Genomic DNA, 21,017 nt, shown 5'->3' on the forward strand with positions numbered 1-21,017 from the left:
CTTTGAAGTCCTCAGTAGATTCACACAGTGTTAAAGGTCATTTTCTTGCTGCATCATATGACTTGTGCTAAGCTTCAGATGGCAGACAGTTGTCCTTAAATTACCTTATAAGATACTTAGATGAATTTCCTCACCAATAATGGCAAACGGTCAAAACTTAGAGGCAAAGAAACCCCAAAGCTTGATGCTCTCTTCCTCCTACTTTACCTTTGCAGTATTATTTTCATTCATTTTTCATTCATATTTTCTGCCTTTTTTTCTAGCTACCACTCATTTTATGCTCCTGTATGAGCCATAGTGTCCATGCAACAGTGCACTATGTTCTCTGTACTGCAGACTCTGGAGCAAAGATGTTAACCAACTCCAATGATTGTTTTCGGCCTCTGGCTTTACGTATTGATTTCTTTCACCTCACTGAGAACTCTGCACTGAGCTGGAGGGAGTCATCTTAGCTGGGTGCCTTCTTCTAGGGAAAGTAGTCACAGTAGTAAATCATCTCCATTAATACACAGTTTCTCTAACTGGGAATTGGTGAATATCTAGACTCTATGAGATTACTTTGTAATCTTTTGCAGGTTTATGCAAATCAGCAGTTCTTGATCATAAGTCTTCTGAGTGTTCTCTTTTTAGTGAGCATGGTTCACACCAACAGGAGCTTCTTGTGAACAGCATTTTAAAAAAATCTCTAAACCACATCTCCTGCCTTGTTTTATTATCTCCAATCAGCTTTAGGTCGTCATTAGACTTGAGGTTCACATTCTTTTTCCAATGCAAACTAAGCATGTCTAAATGATATTTTCACTATAGGCAAGAACAACCACAACAACTTCTGGTGTGTAATGAGTTAAAATAGGCGTTTGTTCATAATTGCAGCCCACAAAATCATTTTTTAACAGATTAATTCTGCCATCTAGTGGGTGCTTAAAATGACTGCAGTTCACTTTGCATTAAAGGAGTCTGTCAGTGAGGGAGTCACTTTGTCGGACCGGGCCACCAACCCCTTGGGGTGTTGATCTGAAATAGCGCAAGAAACTCCCTCCCTGTCACTCATGTCATGCATTTGCATGAGCTCAGAGGTCAGAACAGCTCATCGAAAACTTTTTAGACACCTTCCAGCGGATATGCTGCCAGCATCCTTGCCTAAGTACAGACTGGCATATTATGCCGCTAAAATATACACCATCTGGAGCAGCAGTCCACTCATTTTCCACAAGTTGTCAACCTTATGTTATCTACTCATTGGAAAATATATCCTTCAATGATGAATATATGAATGAAAGTCGGAATATATTGAATGAAAGTCTGAATATATGGAATGAAAGTCTGAATATATGGAATGAAAGTCGGAATATATATAATGTTCAGACTTTCATTCCATATATTCAGATTTTCATTCCATATATTCATAGTTTCATTCCATATATTCAGTTTCATTCCATATATTCAGAGTTTCATTCCATATATTCAGTTTCATTCCATATATTCATAGTTTCATTCCATATATTCAGAATTTCATTCCATATATTCAGAGTTTCATTCAATATATTCCGACTTTTTTTCCTACCGAGCCCCGGAAGGGACATGTCGGTATGGCGAAACGACAATGGCGGACACCCACCTGTACGGGAGTTTTATTGAGGTTTATTTTGAAATCGGCCTAAACACAAAGACATTCAAGCAGTGCTTAACAAGAGGCACAGTTTTCACATAAACGATACTGCTTTTCGAGCAAGCTGGTTCCAGTGCAAGTTCGGAGCCAGTGTCTGACTGAGCACCAGTTCCTTGTGTTTCCACCAACTAACCACCGGCTCCTGGGGACGCAGCAGTTATCGGCCAAAACAATCCCGCTTTGACCGGCTGCATTCTGTGATTCCAGCCGGGGCCCTGAACGTCACAGTCGTGCTGGACTTGATGCACTTGTGAGTCTGCCATGCAGACCAACGATCCTGGTCCTGGTAAGTTTTATTTCTCCAACACCCTGCTGTTAGCCCGCTATGAATACACAGCTACAGTAGTCCCACATTAATATTATGAAGGCTACACCAGCTAACGTGGTAGGACACAGCATCAGTGATCAGAGGTTGGCGTTGAACTGTTGTTTGCTAACCAGTTAGCCGCCGCTAAGATAACAATTATGAAACAATTCCTTATAAAACCTGAGAAAAGGAGCAGCAGTATTTCCTAACAAGACCTGTATCCAAAACCTCCCACGTTGTTACACAACGACCCATTAATTATATTACTGAACTATATGGTAATCATTGAAATTTCTCTTGAAGAATCAATGAACTGTTTGCTAACATTATCATTAATGTAAGTCTAAAACTAATTCAATTGATCAATTTAACACAATGAAGTAAAGAGTACTGGTAATGTGCAGCTATTTTTATCATTTCAAGGTAAAATGCTGATTGTTCTTGAGGTTTCAGCTTTGCAGATGTGGAAATTCAAAGCATTGATTTCTTATACTCAGATTTTTTTGGGTGGTTTTCAGTTGTGCCTCAAAGCAAGGCATTTAGCACTGTTGGAAATTATTACAGGTATTTTTGTAACACTTTCTAACATCGTATGGACAAATGGTTTTAAATTACAGATGCTATCATCAACATTTCTTATTCATTTATTTAGTTGTCGGCCTTGGAGGATGAGGTCCAGTTACCAGGATCACTACTCTGCAGCTCACAGATCCCATCCTGCAGCTCATCCATGCCGTCCTCCTCTCAACAGACCAAATCAAGTAAGATCTGTTTAGACTGTGCAAACATGAACATGATCAATATGTTACCTTTCGGCCCATCCTAAAATCACAAAACAGAACATTTACTTTAACTGTGTTTATGAATATAGAAGTAATTACTAACAACTAATACCTTTTTGGGTGCTTTTATGCAGGAAAACTAAGCAGGATGCTACTGTGGATCTGCTCTTCAGATTAGCTCTGCTGTGATTAACAATCTGCCTTCATCGCAGTCACAAGCAACGGAGAAGGCAGGTAATTGTCAGAGATGTTTTGACTCTTAACACTGAACATGTTAGCGTTAGCTTAGTTACTTAGCTTCGACTATGTTTGCATCCATTACATAACAGTTAAACAAACGCAATAAGTTGATGATAATATCTATGTTCATCTTTACAGATGGTCTTAAGGTTAATTGTAAGGCAGAGGTCAGCTGTTGCCTGGATATCCGGGATCACGCCACTGGTGGGACACAATTGTACTGGATTTCAGCTGAAGGCTGCTGTTCTGTCCAAACTGTCATTTGTTTTATAGACTTGCATTACTGACATAAAACATAATCAACACAAAAATTAGAATGTGTTCACAAAGAGTTCATTCTTCAAGAGAAATTTCAATGATTACCATATAGTTCAGTAATATCATTAATGGGCCGTTGTGTAACAATGTGGGAGGTTTTGAATACAGGTCTTGTTAGGAAATACTGGTGGAAGGAATTGGTTCATATTTTGTTATCTTACCAGCGGCTAACTGGTTCCATATATTCCGACTTTCATTCCATATATTCCGACTTTCATTATATATATATATATATATATATATATATATATATATATATATATATATATATATATATATATATATATATATATATATATATATATATATATATATATATATATTTTTTTTTGTCAGTTTTTTTTTTACGTATATAGTGTAATTGTTTTTTATTCAGAATATTTTTTTTGTTTTTTCATCATTCCAATGGTGAGCTTTTTTGCATCAAAATTTCAGTCTGATCTTCACCAACTAGTGTATGTTCTGGTTGACAATAAAGTGGCTATTCTATTCTATATATGAGTTAAAAGTGCTAATTGCCCTAAAATCACTTGGATTCATTTTAGTGAAAGTTGCAGTTGTAGTTAAATAAATCAGGACACCAGTGTTGGAGTTCATTTATTTATTAGAATCCCGATAATATCTATCTTTCAGCGCATTAACTTCATTAAGCAGCAGAACTATAGCAGGAAACAAACCAGGGTAATTAAAAAAACAAGAAGATTTTAAAATCATAGATACTCATTATAAGCGTTCTCTAAGCGAGTCTACATGAGTTTCCTTAAAGCTGTTAGGTTGCCCTGAAGTCTTGATGAGGGAGTATTAGGGTCGAAGCTGTAAAAGTAAAAAGCAATATCTCTTGTTTAGAGATAATATTCTTAAACATTCCATCAAATTGGCATTGCTGCAACAACCTGGTTTTGGCTAATTAAAGATGTCGGTGTCGTTGAGGAAGGGCTCGGTTTCATTGTAGAAAGAATCACTTTCACTTTTTGGATTTCCACTTGCTGCTGGGCCAGTTTTGGACATCTTCTCCAGTTTGAAACTTTAAATAAACAAACAAAAAAGTTGCTTTTATTCACAATGCCCCCAAAACAAACCCGTCTATTCATACCCCCCAAAGTCTTGCACTGATTTAAGGTCCATGTCTGAACTGCAGCTAGCTGATATTTAAAAGCATGTCATACCTGAGGAATTTCAGAGCTTCCTTCACCCAGTCAGCCTTTGGATCTGCACAAACCTTAGCCCTGCTCGCTGTGAAGAAACTGTAACAGTGAGATATATTATCAGAAACGCATAGAGAGCAGGAAACAGTGTTGAAGTGTGTGGATTTGTGGAATGTGGGCACGTCTTTTGACAGCGTTACTTTACACTGTTCTTTTCCAGCCTTATTTATCTCACTTATGTCAGTAATTTCAGTAATGTATCGTGTATCTTTATTGCTTTTTACATTTTAAGCACAGCATGTTATGTTGTTTGTTTTTTCTAGGCAATATCTGGCACAAGAGTTATTTTATCCTATCTTATCTTATCTCAACTTATCAAAAATTCAGGGCTAGGTTTCAGAATTTCACACTGTTTGATATGTGATTCTATTTAAGTCATAAAACATGAAGTACTGAGGTTCAATACCCAGGCCTTTTTGTATATGACTGAATTTTTTCAGGCTTTAAGTCTAGACACACTGAAAACAAATCATGTGTAGCCAGAATTTATTCCAATAGGAAATCAAACAGCTTTAGAGTTATGAAATTCAAACAGCAAAATTTTAAAATCTGAACTGAGCTCGTTAGTTTCTGCAAAAGAAACATCGATATAAAAAATTGAAAAATCATAATTAAATGACTTTGTAAATTATTAAATCACCAATGCAAAAATTTTGTCATACTCCGACCATGATATTCACATATTCTACTGAGAGACTGAGATTAAGACAGGTGAAGCTGGAAGTCTTACATGATCGCCTTGATGCGGCAGACCTCCGTGTCATTTTGTTCTCTGTAGCCCCTTATCACCTGGAAGTCCAACGGCTTTCTGGTGTATTTTGTGCAACAGGCTGGTCTACGAGCACCCACTGCACACAAACACAGAGACACCAATTCATTAACTGTTCAGTTGACAGTCCTATTGTCAGACCTATTTTCATTTAATCTGATTGAGCAGTTAAATGTGATGAAATTAGCTTACGGGCAGCTGGAGCTGGACCGAATATGCCCAGCATGAAGCAGAGGAGGACGGCCGTCAGGGTGAGGATACCTGTGGGAGCCATGTTGTCTTACTGAATACTTAATCTCTGTATGTCTCTGGTATTTCACCCCTGGTTTTTTTATAACCTGTGGCTCCTAAATTGAGGACAGGAAGCCCTCTATTGCATCATGGCAGTTGAAGATGCAGACTTTGCACTTTGATTTCACATTAAGCTTCCACTGTGCCACTATACAACACCCAGATGTGTTTATTTGGGCCTGTGACTAAGAAACTGGTGCACTGATGCATTGGGTTCATAAAATCTCCTTGGGCTCTCATCTATATTTATATTTTCTGGGTTAATAATTGTGCTGTGAAGTTCTTCGTCTACAGCTCAGCAGATTCTCATCATCTCACATTCTTCTTTTCATTTAGATTTCTCCAATATTCCAATGTATACTTGCATGTAGCTCTCAGTACATATGTCATCTAAATATAAATTGTTACATAAGATCGTGCCCTTTTTTTGCCCTGCATGATGTTTAATTTGACATTGCAGCTTAAAGCAGCAGTCAGGGTGTTTTTAGAGGATCAGCAATCTTGAGATTGTTTTGTGGTGAGAACTGATGGAGTACCAGAGGCTTGTCAAAACCCCCCACTCGTTAGCATGACCTATTTAGTGTGCAGAAAGCTGACAACTCCAAATCTAGCTCAGCTGACCTAGATAAACGCAACATCTCAAAGTTGTAAATGCTCTCTTACGTACTGTACATATCAAAAACTATATGTAGAAGCTGTAAATGACTCGTAAAAAATCTGCACCTCCAGCACAGTAAAATACTGACAAAAGCTTCTGCAACATTCATGAATGAATTTATGAATTTGGATTCACCATGGGGTTTCCATTTACTCATACACTGTGTGATTGCATCTAGCCGTGTTGCCAAGTAACATAAAAATTCTTAAGTGTAGTTGTAAATTGTATACCTCTATACTGTTGGGGAGAAAACCTGAACTCTGCAATGTTCCCACAGGCAGAAATCCATGGGTCTTTTGCCCTTTTAACTTTAAGAGTGTAAAGGCCAGCAACTCATTAGCCTCCACAGTAGCAGATATGGATTCAGTCTTCATATTTCTCTCTCCCCAACCAGCCAAGGCAGATGCCCACCCCCACTGAGCCTGGTTCTGCTGGAGGGGAGTTTTTACTTCCCACTGTTGACAAAAAGCTGCTCAAAGGAAATCTCTGGATTTGTTTTGAGCTTCCCTCTGCAATAGGGCTTTGTTAGGTCTTGAACTTGTGCGTGAAGTGCATTGAGATGACTTACGGTTGTCTGGCTTGTTTTGTTCAAACAATGTGCTGAGCAGTGGCACCATATTGACCACAGCCCTCATTTCTTCTTCCATAGCAACTTCTTAGCTCCGCTCAACTCTCTTTCTTGGTGCTATATAAATAAAACTAAAGTGAATTTTATTACATTGAATTGAATTGAACTGAATTGAATTAAACTCAAATGAACTGAATTTAAGTGAATTAAATAGAATTGTACATAATTGAATTGAGTTAAAAGGATTTGAAGTGAACAAAAATGAACTGAGCTGAACTGAGTTGAACTAAACTGAACTGAACTCCAAAGTCTCACCACATAAGCTGCAAACAGTGTGATTAATAATCACATGCCAGAAACACAGTTTTCTGCATTGCTTCTACTGAATGACTAAACTTAATAGTAACCTTTTCTTCCTCCTAAATTAATGTTTGAGTAAACAGGAATCCACTGATGGTAAATAGAGACAAACAGAATCACAATTTAGTGCTGCTATTCTGTTCATAATGTTCATACTGAATGTCTGTGTATCCAAATAATGATTATAATCACTATAACTAATAATGATTGTGTTGACAGATTTAGTAGAAATTCGCTCAGACATCATCTTGGCTGACCTAGTAATTGTAAATTAGTTTGAATTGTTGTGAGTTCGTTGTGACTTACTCAACTTGTGCACTTCCTGAAACCTTCTCTTTCCTCCCACTTGGCAGCCGGGACCACACAGCTTCATTTAGCACATCACACAAACTCACCCACATCTGATGGTGTCCAACAGCAGTTTTTGCTCCTTCCACCCATATGGGGGCAGTGTTGGCATGAACCACTGATGGATGTTCAGCAGGACATTATAAATAGAGCAAATCTGGCCACTTAGTGAGAACCACATTAGCATGAGTGTTTGTCACAAGGAGTCTCTTCTTGTGCGAGTGTCTGTTTGTTCATCATTCAGCAACAGAGAGACAGAAACTTCACCAGCACACAAGTAAAAGTTTAGAAGTCACCTAGACAGTCACACTCAACAATCAGGTACAAATAATATCGGGCACAACAAAAGATTAGTTGCAGCCGGTAACATCCTGGCTTCCGTTTCATGTCCTGTCTGTGTTTGTGCATATGCAGACCTGTTTTGCATGCTGATAAAGGGAAAGGTGGTGTAATAAACTGGACAACTGCTTGGTTTGACAGGCTAGTCCCTGTTAATCCTCCCTAAAACACAGCCTCTTATCACCATGCCTTTCTCTGTGAAAGACACACAAACATACTGTGAGGTTACACCCCTCCAACAAGCAGTTACCTTCACTATTGTTTATTTACTGTTAGTGTTTTTAATGTGTAGGACGTGTCTCCCAGTTGATTCTTTACTTGCCATGCAGATGCTTCAGGCATGTCACCCTTCTTGAATGTATTGGCAAATTCACACATCCTGAACCCTTTATGTGGCCATAAAAAAGTCAATTTGGGGTGTTTGCTAGTCTTTTATTTTATTCTTTGCCAGGTTTAGGATCCAGCACCTAGTTTTGATGGTAATATTGTGAGTTATATCTTATTTTTGGAACAAAATCATAAACAATCGAAATCAATGGGAAATAACACTGATTTTGTTCTATCAATTGTCTCAAATTTGCAGATTTTATTTTCTATAATTGAACAATGGAAATTTTCTAAACAAATGCTTATTTATTTTTATGTTTATTTATTTTTACTATTTTCAAGTTTTTTATTGGCTAAACGATGCCAAACTGATTATTTGAAAAAATATCTGCAGGATTAATCGTTGATTAAAGTAGTCATCAGTTTGAACCCCCCAGAAATGTGTCACAAATGACCAAAATCATGTCCTAAAATAGCTTTTTTCTTTAAAAATATTTAATTATTCTTTTATTTTTATTCATCTTCAATGTTTACTGTCCTTTTTGCTCTCTTTTGCTCTTTACCAACCACTAATATCAACTCTTTATGTGTTGAATTCTCAACCATCGTCATCAGCTGGTTGCTAACATTATCTGCTGCAGGACAGGTAGTGCACAGTCGGTTTGTAAAAAATGTTCTCACTGGAAACGGCTTCTTTCTGAGAGTGGAAACAAAGCTGCTGAGAGAAGTGAACCACAAGAGTATTGCTACAGCCTCTAAAACGAACACAGACACCTCAAGGATGCTGAAAGCTTTGCAGCTGAGGGGAAATTCTGCGTTCTTTGTGAGCTTACCACTATGAGAAACTTGTCTCATCACGCGTTATTTGCTCCTTCCTTATTATAAAAACTACTGATTAGTCAGCTTTAACAATTAATGCTTTATCAAAATAGGTATTGACTAATTTCTAGCTAATTGTTTCTACGCAATTTTACAAGTAACTTCTCACCATCTGTCAGTGCTTTGTCTCTCAATCTCCTTCTTCGTGATCAAAAGACCCGCATGTGTTCTAATAACTTTTCCTTTTTTAAACGTTATTTTGGTGGTTGTTTGCTTACTGGTGGGTGTGGAGCAGAGTTTTATTTTCCACTTGGGCCCCTCTCCTTCTTTTTGAACTCATACTGGTGGACGGGGGAGATAGACAGGAGGGTGAGGGTAAAGAGAGGGGGTCGCCATTGAGTTGTCCACCCACACAAGACCCCCTCTGGTCACCTGCGTGGGTTTGGGCCGAAAGAAAGGCGAGGATGCACATGCACACACACACATGCACACATATACACACGCATACACTCATGCGCACACGCACGGACCCACAAAAAGAACAAAACAGCAGCTTTCTAACCCCGAATGTCAACTGTGGCAAAGTATCTCGAATAAAAGCATCTTAAATTAGCAAGAAACTTCCTCGAACCTACAGAAAGAAGCCTTTTCTGTATCATTAAAAGCACCTCACATCAGAGAAGGCAGTGAGAGAGACAGCAGAGAGATTAAAAAAATCTCCCAAAGAACTTGGCTAGTGTTGATCTTCCAAAAAAAAAAAGTTGTTTATCATAATTAGCATTGTTCCAGACCGTCAAACCCATGAGGCATGAAAAACAATGCACTCTTCAATATTTTATCAGAGAGTTATGGTAAATGACTTGATGTATAATAATGTGAGCCGGGCAGATTCTGTCCTCACCGTTTTCCTCCTACATGCCATCTGCCCTGTGTGTCCAGACTGTGGGTGACTGAAGTAGCTGAAGGCGAGGGGGGAGAGCAGGGTGGTGGGTGAGGAATTATTGTGGAAAATTATAAGAAAACTTGTGATGTAACAGACTTTTTATTGTTCAAACCAACGCTCCATGGCCTCCGATGGACTGAACGGTAAGAAGACGAAAAGAGAGGGGGGAAAATATAGAATTAGAAGACCTCTGTGACATTAAGAAGCGCCCAGAGGTATTTTAGTCTGGCAGAGCTAACTCCTGGCCAGGGAGACCCCGGAGGGATACAGTGAGCCAGAAGAGGTGAGGAGAACAGAGGGGAAGAGAATGGAGTGGTAGAAAGAGGAGTATTTTTAGGGTGGTCTGTTATCTGTGGAGAGGAGGGCGTGTGGTATCACAGCCAGGTCACATCGCTGAGGGGAGAAACAGCACGAGCTCTCCGCTGAGACGCTAGATAAGGAGGAGCAGAACAATGAGATCTCTCTCCGTCGCTCGTACATGCACTTAAACATCCACACACACACACACACATGTACACGCCGAACAATCAGCAACCACATCCACAGGAAGACACGCTGCAGCTCTCACACATCCTCTCGCGCATACTCAGAAACCCTCAGCTGTGTTAAAAGATCACATCAGGATGGGTCCTCAGAGCTCCACAGGTGACTGCAGAGAGTGTTATAGCTCTGGAGGCCGGCAGACAAAACCAACATTATCGCTGAATCTCTTCACCGCGTCTTCCTCGAGCTCCCTCCATCTATCTCTCCTCTATTCTGGCCCTCTTGCGATGTAAATGCCAGCAGAACAGATGGATGCGGAGAACATCTCATCACTCTGACACCATGTTTATGCAATCACATGCAAACACACCACGCAAACACACTCCACGTGCACACACACATATACAGTGCAAGATGGTTGGTGGAGATTTCTTCAATCATCAAAGTAAGCGCATGATGCATGGTACAAACACACACACACACACACACACACACACACACACACACACACACTTTTGGTGTTTTGGTGATTTGATGAAACCTTCTGTTCGCTTCTTCCTTTGTTTATACTGAACACACACGCACATAAGCACGGACACATATACACACATGAATTGAGTAATTCACCAGACTAGCAGCTGTTATGGAGAGAACCGGGTTCTAACGGACGCCTCTGACATGCTAATGACGCTTTGTCGACCCAAGGACTTCAACCACACACGCTCACACCGTACAGATTTAGAACGTCTGACTATTATCCGTCACAGAACCCAGAGAATATCGGTCTAGTTGTGTGAATATTAAATGGTTTTAGCTCCCAGAACGATGTAGGCACGCCGTGTAGGACTGCAAGCCAAATGAAACCCTAGCTCACTCCAGGAATATCTTAGTGAGGCTTTGAGGGAAGATCCGTTTTCAACACCCAACACCCCACAGCACTCCACCAGCCACCCACCCACCCAATCAAATCCTCACTGGCAATGCGCTGCTCCTCATCTCTCTTCTCTGCTTCTTTTGTTCATCTCGCTCTGCCGCCCACACACCTACCGTCCCTCGGGCTTTTCTCTTTACACTCTCACGCACATGCACAAATTTACATTTGGCTACTTCATACTTTGCTTTATTTCTTCCTGTCCTTTCTCTTCTCTTCACCACTATCAGACACTCAGAGATTTGGTATGAATGCAGGTTCACATGTGTGCTAGCAAACACACACAGGGCCTATATTTAGTGCTTTACAATACAGATGTGTGGGCAGCAACCATCTGGGGCCTCAAATGGAACAAAAAAAGTCTGTGTCGATGTGGGTTTGTGTGGCACAGGGCGAAGGGCCAAACTTAAAGTAGGGGTTCGAGGCAGGGGGAATCATTGTGGAAACCCCCTCCAGAGAGCTGGGAATCTCTGGGGAGAGTGGGACAAACATCCTGACCGTCATCAATCAAAACTTTGGTGACACAAATGACCAGAAACAACGGAGTGTTCTCCATCCATGTCACTGTGTCACCTCCGCCCCACAGCCATGTCCCACCCACCTGCGCCGCCGCCCCATAGGCCCTCGCCGAACGTTGCTCGATGCAATTGGACCGTCGGTCCCCGAGCGAAATCGTGATCCCCTCTCGGCTAATTGGGTCTTTGTGATTGCGCAGTCTATCGTGGCGCTGGGGGAGAATGAAACGTGAAAACGGTATTATGGTGGAGGGGGGAAGAGTGGCAGCTCGAAGCGGGGTGATCGTTTTTGGCGTCTCAAAGTGCCAGATGCTCTTCCTGGGTCCATTATGATGCCTTACAGGGGATTGAGATGGTTTCGGCGTAGCAACTGTGAAGACACAAAAGCAAGATGGAGACCAAGCGAGATGGAGAAACACACAAACACGCTTGCGAATGCAGGCGTGCACATACGCTTACGTATGCGCTTAGACATACAGATCCTGGTTTAAAACACTCCCAAAAAACCAACCAAACACTTGATTTTGAGTTCTCTTTGTTGGTGATTGCAACAGAGGGTATCAGAACTTACATTTGTACGTGTTAATAAGGTTTGAACAAGGCAGAACATGTTTCTGTTGCACCTTTTGACGTTAAACTGAACAACAGATTGGGGGAAGCCGCACTGGATCGATGCAAATGATGCAAAAGTGTTCATCAAGCTGTGCCTCCATGGAAAGGGAGGCAGCGTGTAGGAGGACGGGTCAGGAGGCTCTTTGTTTGCTCCACCACAAGTCTGCACGAGGGCTTTATGGTTGTGACTACGCCTTGCATCAACTCCATCTACTTTATTTATTATATCCATATGGGATTACAACTATTTCAAACTGTAGGTGACAGATGGTGGGGGACTGATTGAAGCTGCCTGTCCTCATGTTAGCAGCTTTAAAATATCCTACTGCCTGCTATCTAATATCCCTCACCATCCATTGGGTCTCTCCTCCTCTTCCACCCAACACCCATCAACAGGTGGCGCTGTAGTCACACTCTTCACTGCTGCTCAGGACAAAGAGCTTCCAGCAACCTCAAGCCCCAAATCAGGCTGTTCAGCTCTTTATCAAGAAATTGTAACACATTCATGTTTTGAAATGCATGTGACAGACTGTAGGATTTTTTTTTTTTTTTAAAGGGTGATGTTTTATGACCACATGCCTGCTGGGGTTCTTTAGGTTATCTTCTGACAGTGAGAATACATAACTAGAGCATGTCTTTCCTCTATTATAGTCCTCATTAGTGGGTTCAAACAGGGGGCTCTGGTAAAATCAGGGAAAACATATGTGTTAGGTTTTACGCAGATTAAAGTTATAGTACAAACAGGAAAGAGTGCCTTTGTTTTCCTTAGTATTTCAAACACAAGAGCCTCCAAATAATCATTCCAACTGATTGCAGCTATTTCCAAAATTCTTCTTCTCACTGTGGTCCACCTTCACTTGCCTTTTTGAGGAATATTAACAGTGTGGATGCACCACGCTGACACAGTACTGTATGTCATTTGGCTCATGTCATTTGAGTTACCATTAAGGGAAGCGTCTGAGTGTGAGAGACCGCCCCGGTATCCGCTGCTGCATCCAACTCAGCTTTCACACTTGGGTTCATTCACACACACTTTTCCCACCGGGATGGAGCCGCTTCAGCCAGCGCGCAGAGCCAACGGGGGACGCACTCGTTTCCACTCGGCACACATGGCAGCGAATTTGTGGCGAACGCTCTCCACGTCCATCTGGATAATAACACTAGTTTCAAGTTCGAGGACGAGGATTTATCCGCCCAATGAAGGTAAGTAAGGAGGGAATCGTATCTCTGTGTGACACACAGTCGGGTTTTCTGCTGCCGCTACCGCACGCTGGTGGGGACGCTGTGCGCTCCAGGCGCGTCCTAGGATGGAAAAGAGCAGAGCAGGGCAAATATGCACGAATCTTGAACTGTCCAAAAAGTTGGATTTTGGGAACATTTCACAGATGTTGATATTTGTACGTGTTCCTTGTAGAGTTGTGCCCTGAGGCAGTTCAGCTGCATAGTTTCTCTTTCTAGTGGTGGCACGAAATGTTTAGTTTTTTGGATACATCCACATGATATGGTCGCTGTACAGTTTAAGGAAAATATGTTTTTATGACTATTCATGAGCATTTCACATTCTAATTCATACTCTCTGGTTGTTGTTTTATGTATAAATAAAGCTTGATGCTGTCAAACCAGTACTAGACTAGACTGTATTTTATGTTTTCATAAAATACATAGATTTATCTGACACTATATATTTAAAAAAAAAACAGTTATTTTAAAACTACCTATATCAAATCACGTGATTTATACATTCTGCTGTTGCTGTAACTGTCCCCAGCTTATTGGTCACCTATTTAGTAATGATTTTGTGGTGAGGTGAAGTCATCTAACTTAATTTTCACTTTTTTAAAAACATTTTTTTTAAAGCACTTAAGGCAATTTTCCCTTAAACCACCTGCAATTGTGTATATGTGCAATTTTAGTGACACTGCTGGATACCAGGACAGTGCCAGGAGAACTGAAATGGGCAGCCAGTCCTTCAGAGGGAGGGGTGAGTGGGAGCTGCCTTTCTTTCTTTCCTTTTTTTTTTTTTTTTTACAGATACGCTGTTTACAACCTGTTCTCTCTTTGGAAAACACACTCACATACATGCACACACATTTGAACACACTTGGTCTGGAAACTGTAAATAATCATCCCACAGATTTTGAAATGTGCTGTTGTTCACCAAGCTTAAGTGCTAATATGAGATTGCTGGCTTTGTGTTTGGCACAAGTAAAGGCAGAAACCAGCTTGGTGGTGGGTGTCAATTTTTAGGGATTTTTACTACCATGCAGTTGCCAGAACGAATCCTGGAGATGTCTCTTTTATATTTTATCTCCTCAACTTTTGTACTTTTCGTCGTTGGTACATTGTGATCTGCCATCAATACGCCCTCTCTCGCTCTATCTTTTGCTTAGTGTCTCCCTCACCTCTTTGTTGGTTTAAGAGTTATTGCTGAACTTGACTCTTATTCCTGCAGTCGCCACGCTCTCATTCGCTCACATGCTGCTTGATTGACAGGGTCCTGGTCTGCACGCACTGAGCTTTTGATTACAGACACCCCACCACCTTCCTCATCCCTTAGCTACACACACATAGAGATACAAAACTCCATTTTTGTATGGTGGGGCGAATGCAAAGCTTTTTTTTTTTTTTGCCTCTGACAGCTGTGATTTCTGTCTGCTGACAAAAACTCCAAAGGAGACTAGACAAGGAGGCATCATACCCCGTGTCAGCTTTTATACAGCTGTTGTCCTCAGTATACACTTAGCGCACAAAGGCACGACAACAACACACAAACACTCACGATGCACAGCGACGTGGGTCTGTGCACATGCTCTTGCTCATGCATACCCGCTCTTACAAATACTGTACACAAAGAAACACCATAGAGCAGAGCAATGCTGGATATTTGGGGCCAGTAGCTGGGTGGATATTTGAGAATAAGAAAAGCCTTACTATTATGCAACTTTATTGCCAAATATGACCTCAGGACAGCACATTTCCAACATTAGATTGCATTGGCAATTAAAAATGATTAGAACTATTACAAAGAAACGCAGAATTTACTTGAATGTACATGAAAATAAAAACTGCATTGCAATTTCTTTGTGCAAACACACACATCAGTATTCATTTATCAGTATATCTGTAATAAGCCTACATTTTGAGGCTAAAATTGACTTCATGACTTATCAATCAGGCTCAAGACACACTCAAACTCACACACAACCCCTCTGCTCCTAACGCACACACATCCTGTCATTCTCTGACTATCCCTTTCTTTTTCTCTCTGTGGACACGGTGCATTTAGTGTGTATACAGCTCTCACTAGTAGGGAGAGAGCAGATTATTATTCAGTGGCAATAAAAAGCCAATTTGGAGTTGGGAGGCTCAGCGGTCATTCGAAGGGTCACAGTACAAGGCAAATAATCGGCTCTATTGAGATGGATGGTGTAGCGAAGGTTGAGCCTGCTTCACTTGTATGGAAATGTGCCAGCAAAAACCTTGGAGTTGCCACAAATCTGGACCACTGTCCACTGCAGAATATTGATGCAAGAATGAATGTTAGCATGCGACGCTTCGAATGACAGCTGTGAATTAGAGGATGCACACTAGCTTCTGAAATGTACTTTATGTTGGATTTGTTTGTATTTGTGAGGACAGAAAGTTCCTCAAGGGGACAGAAAAGGCTGTTTTCCACAGTGGGCATGTTCAGCTGGTCACCACTAGTGTATCTCTGGGCATAGATTTAGTTTCAGCATTGACGGGCAACACATTCAACAGGGGTCTCAGCGTCTTCCCTTGGGAAATTATTTTCCTGCATTCTGGTGTATTTTTATGCACCATTTTCCGCATGTATGTAAAGGAAAACACCAAATTAAGGCGCAAAGAGTAAACGCTAAATTGATTTTTCAAAAATAAAAGTCATTTGCTTCTTAAATGTTTTTTTATTGTGTGAAATGCATATGTGCTAAATGTTAAGGAGCACATAGCACCTGCGTCCCCCCTGAAATATACTCCAACGTGTATATGACTGTTAAAGCTTGGGTCTACAAGGGCTAAAGAGTTATGTTAGGCAGTAACTTTGAGTTCATGTCAGTACAGCAATGAAAGTCAACTTTGAGACATTTTAACGCTGCTGCCAGCACAGTGGTCATTTAAGTGCACCTCCCAGTGGGGGCTGCTTTGTAAATCCTTCTTTGTTGGGTGAAACTTGAGCATCAATAACTTTTTATATGAAAGGTCTGCAAGATTACTACAAAAGAAGTGACTCTTAAATTTTAGATATCAAGGTTTCTCGAATAAGGAGAAGTTTTGAAAACCTGCTGTCAGTGGTTCAAACACATGACAGTTTAATGGAACATCTGCATTTTACAAGTGATATTATTGGCATGAACTAACAGCAGTGGTTCCCTGGGAAATTGGAATTTAATCTAAATTTCTAGGAAATGCATTGTAAAGCTGTAAAAATACCCAAATTGCTGTTAAGCATGCATGCAGTGTTGCCCTCAACTGTGTAGTGATACAAATGTGTGTATTTGAAGTGGGAAGAAGTGAGCATTATGGACGAGAAGAACATCCCCATCAGAACGTACCAGGTGTGCAACGTCCTGGAACCCAATCAGAACAACTGGCTGAGGACAGACTGGATCCCTCGGTCCGGCGCTCAGCGGGTCTATGTGGAAGTCAAGTTCACCCTGAGGGACTGTAACAGCCTGCCAGGAGTCACCGGCACCTGCAAGGTACATGAAAACATGATTTCTAAGAAGTTGGCAGAGCAAAGAGATTGCCGTTTAAAGCATTTCAGATGAAAGTTTGACTTCTTTAATGTGTTAACTGTAAATGGACAGACTGCTGCTAATGGGCCTCATTATATGTTATAGCTGCTGGTTGCTCAAGCAAAAGCTGCACTTTGGCTCGTTTTCATGTTAGGAGTAAAGATGAGAGCTGATGATGATAAATAAACACCTCAGTGTTTCTGTTTTTGAAAAATTCCCCTCTTATCTTGCAGGAGACATTCAACCTGTACTACCATGAGTCAAATGAAGTCAGAGAGAGCTACATCAAAGAGAGCAGCTTCATTAAGGTGGACACAGTGGCAGCAGATGAGAGCTTCACCCAGGTAACACCAAACGACTGAGTCAGGCTTTGTGCACTTTATCCTCCCTCCTCCACTCTCTTTAATTTGCTCCTATCGGGAAAATACAACCTCCTGGCACTTAGCTCTAATTTTTTTATTTGTTTTACAAGCACTTTTATCTCGGATGTCTATTTCGCCGTCCGAGGAATGTTGGCAGGGTGCTCTTGCATAGTCTTTACTAGAATTACTCCTTATTTCAGTGTTGCAGGCATTAAAGCTCGTTTTACCTTTGCAATCAATAAAAGTTCATCTGAATGAGCGCCAACTGCTGAAAATGTGAAGATCAGCTGTGGTTCAACTGAAACTCCCAAACGGAATTAAAAAGGCCTGACATAGTTTATTGCACATTTCATTAATGTGACTCCATTTTCCTTCCATTCAGGTAGACGTGGGAGACCGCATCATGAAGTTAAACACTGAAGTGCGAGATGTAAAAGTGACGACCCGGAAGGGCTTCTATCTGGCCTTTCAGGATGTTGGCGCCTGCATCGCTTTGGTTTCTGTCAGAGTTTTCTACAAAACCTGTCCGCTCACCATTCGTAACCTGGCGACTTTTCCTGACACCGTTACCGGGGCCGACACCTCCTCCTTAGTGGAGGTCAGGGGGTCCTGTGTGAACCAATCAGAAGAAAGAGAGGAGCCTAAAATGTACTGTGGCGCTGATGGAGAGTGGTTGGTTCCTATTGGTGGATGTTTCTGTAGCCCCGGATATGAAGAGAAGGGCGGCGCCTGTAAAGGTAAGTGATGCTGGGTGCAACATTTAACAACCTACTCAGCAATGATGGAAAACATTTGGTTTGTGTGGTTTTTAGCACCTTCTTGATTAGTCTGTGGACTGTTTTAATTACTTTTGAGGAATATGTTTGGAAATTCTGTGTTAACTGGACACTCATAAGTTTGGCAGAGTTGAATCTTGCTGTATTCAACTGATCTATGCCAATGGTTTAAAGTACTGGACTGAATTTGGGTTTTTGATGGCAGATATGATTTTTTTGACAATAACACACACCCACATATGTTGGAGGAATAATTCAACATTTTGTCAAGTATGCATATCCACTTTCTTGCCAAGAGTTAAGTTTAAAAAAAAAAGAATGAAAAAAACTGCCACCATTCTGTCTGTCTGTTAAAAATGAAGCTGCAACAAAGAAAGTTCGCTAAGCTTTGCACGAAGAAGGGAAGTGGGGGAACAGCTGATATGGCTATGTCTAAAGGTAGCAAAATCAGTTGACCAACAACTTTCTACTGACTACTTGGCAACCTTGTGGTGATAAGAAAACTCAGGGAAGGTGCTGTGTCCAATCAAGAAGTAATATGTCATTTACACTTATTTTTCAGTAGAAATTAAACTAATAAAAGTGTAAGTCCAGGAGCTTTGGAGGTGGATTTTGGTAAAGCTGAGAGCCGTGCTAGTTGTCTCCAGTTTGCCTTAGCTAAAGTAAAAAGCAGGTCATATTAGTACGCTTCTCGGACCAACACAGTTGCGTAGGTTAGACCCATCTGTAAGGACCAGCCCACACCAGACACGTTTCCAGCCTTCCTCTGGACCACACTTGATCTTTTCCAAACTGTAAACAGTATTTTTAAGTGTCAGTAGAAGCTCTCAGGTCTCAGTGTGAGGTGTGCTGACATAACCGCAGCCATCTGGACAAAAATGTCTTTCTAGCACTTACAAATTTGGTCTGAACTTTACGGTAACGAATATGCAAGCTGTTCACACCTCACTCACCAACATACATGTGGCCTGGATGACGTGTAATATTTGGATGTGACTGTTGTGATAGTGAAGGCTACTAAATGTGCGTGTTTGGGAAGCAAAGTTGGGTGAATGGAGGAGGGGGCGAAGAGGAACAACAGACTTGGTGGAGACACATTTACAACGTGGCTCGACTCCCTCTATTCGGTCACACAACATTGAAACACACACAGATGGACGGAGACCAATGCAGAGACAGGGGAGAAAGACTCACTGATCTGCTCCCTCGGTTTTATTTATGAAGCCTATCCCAGCAGGCTAATTGTATAACAAACAGACCCATAATTCAAAGAGAAAAAGAGGAGGCACTGAGGGGGAGAAAGAGATGGATATAAAGAGAGGGATGCAGTTGGCGGTAAAAAGGGAAAAAACTTGACTTTTTTCTATGCGATGAGAACGGTAGCCAAAATACTCCATGTGACAAATGTGCTCTAAAACCTTCACCCGGCTTGCCCCGTTTGTTCCCGTTGAAAAGAGGAGGAGGTTTGCGGGGTGGTCCCTGAGGCCTGAAAGATGTTCCTCCTCAACGAGATTTAGGAGAGACCCTTGACTCTGTTGAACCTCCAGCAGATGTGAAGTGCCATCTATCTATCTGCTGCTCCGGCCTCCGTCTCCTTCCGCTCTCACTGCCTGTCAGGTTGTTGGCCGGGCGCAGTTGCCTGGGTGGAAATCCATCAAAGTCCTGGAAGAATACCGAATGGCGCTCAGGAAAAAACTGACCCTGCAGTGTTAGATAGACGGCGTAGTTCTTCTCTCATTTTTAAGCTCAGAATTTTCAGACAGATAGAGGTGGGGGAGGGCAGAGCGGGATTGTGGGGAGACAGAGAGTAGAGATATGTCAGTGAGGTCAAAAGATTCCTGGATCTTTACGTGCCTTCACCCAGCCAGCAGAGCGAAGCTGGGATAGAGATGATTTTGATTTCACTTGGAGCGTTAAACACAGGGAACAATAATTCACGCATGCAAAGAATAGTTTAATGTTCTAGATAATGCATAAATTCACAGCTCCTAAAACAACAAATAGTCAACATAACCCCCTACACAACTGCAACTTGTTGTTTTCGCACATTGCTTTTTCTTCAGGTTAAAGAAATGGGCAATAGTGTGGTTATTAGTGGGTTTTTAAGGGGGCGGGTATATTCTGTTACCTTTGAATGGAGACAAGCTAGCTATTTCCTCCATTCCCATTCTTTATATAAAAAAAAGCTAAGCTAACCTTCTTCTTGCCCTAGCCTCATTTTCAACAGACAAATGCTCACACATCATGCTGCAACAACTTTTCCTGCTTGATAAATTTTGGATGAAATTATCATTATTATTTTTTATTTTGTTTCCCAGGCACATAGTTTGTTGACACACAGGCTCCACATGGGCACAAGAAACAGGCAAGAAACAGGAGAGAAACATCAAAAAGCAAGATTTGGTTTGCAAAAAGACACCCAATATGAGTTGCATGAAAATATTTTTGGCTACAGAAAAGATGATGTTGACCAAAAATAAATATTTTGTCAGCAGTGTCTCGCAATTGTTGCTACTTCACAAGGCAACACAACCAATTTGAAAAACACCCTAAAGCCACCATAAATATAGTTATTCGAGTTATCTGTTAAAAATGTGTATATTTTACAAATCATAATATACATTCCAGCAAAGAAAATTAT

The 21,017-nt window shown here is 41.1% G+C and overlaps 2 protein-coding genes and 1 long non-coding RNA gene across 4 annotated transcripts in view; 2 read left to right on the plus strand and 1 right to left on the minus strand.

Moving 5' to 3' along the window:
- The first annotated feature begins 1,592 nt into the window (after positions 1–1,592).
- On the plus strand, positions 1,593–3,309 carry LOC118469976 (uncharacterized). The gene is made up of 4 exons (XR_004846967.2): positions 1,593–1,955; positions 2,629–2,737; positions 2,893–2,992; positions 3,137–3,309. It is a non-coding gene; the product is annotated as an uncharacterized LOC118469976 (long non-coding RNA).
- Positions 3,310–3,902: 593 nt separating this feature from the next.
- On the minus strand, positions 3,903–5,628 carry LOC111565510 (C-C motif chemokine 20-like). The gene is made up of 4 exons (XM_023265608.3): positions 5,483–5,628; positions 5,252–5,369; positions 4,483–4,560; positions 3,903–4,340 (listed from the first exon to the last, which is right to left on the minus strand). Exons 1-4 carry the CDS (start codon positions 5,562–5,564, stop codon positions 4,220–4,222), a joined length of 399 nt encoding a protein of 132 aa, XP_023121376.1. The 5' UTR covers positions 5,565–5,628; the 3' UTR covers positions 3,903–4,219.
- A 4,379-nt stretch (positions 5,629–10,007) lies between these two features.
- The window catches only part of LOC111565508 (ephrin type-A receptor 4-A-like), a 28,651-nt gene continuing 17,641 nt past the window's right edge, over positions 10,008–21,017 (plus strand). The window contains exons 1-5 of one of the 2 annotated variants that reach the window (XM_035946118.2): positions 10,008–13,687; positions 14,398–14,465; positions 17,005–17,202; positions 17,472–17,582; positions 17,983–18,337. In XM_035946118.2, coding sequence (XP_035802011.2) covers positions 13,372–13,687; positions 14,398–14,465; positions 17,005–17,202; positions 17,472–17,582; positions 17,983–18,337 — 1,048 coding nt within the window. In that variant the 5' untranslated portion in view covers positions 10,008–13,371. The remainder of the gene's footprint in view (positions 13,688–14,397; positions 14,466–17,004; positions 17,203–17,471; positions 17,583–17,982; positions 18,338–21,017) is intronic. The other variant, XM_023265607.3, reaches the window with a different exon arrangement.

The sequence above is a fragment of the Amphiprion ocellaris genome, chromosome 10, assembly GCF_022539595.1.
Source record: "Amphiprion ocellaris isolate individual 3 ecotype Okinawa chromosome 10, ASM2253959v1, whole genome shotgun sequence".
NCBI classification, from domain to species: Eukaryota; Metazoa; Chordata; class Actinopteri; family Pomacentridae; genus Amphiprion; species Amphiprion ocellaris.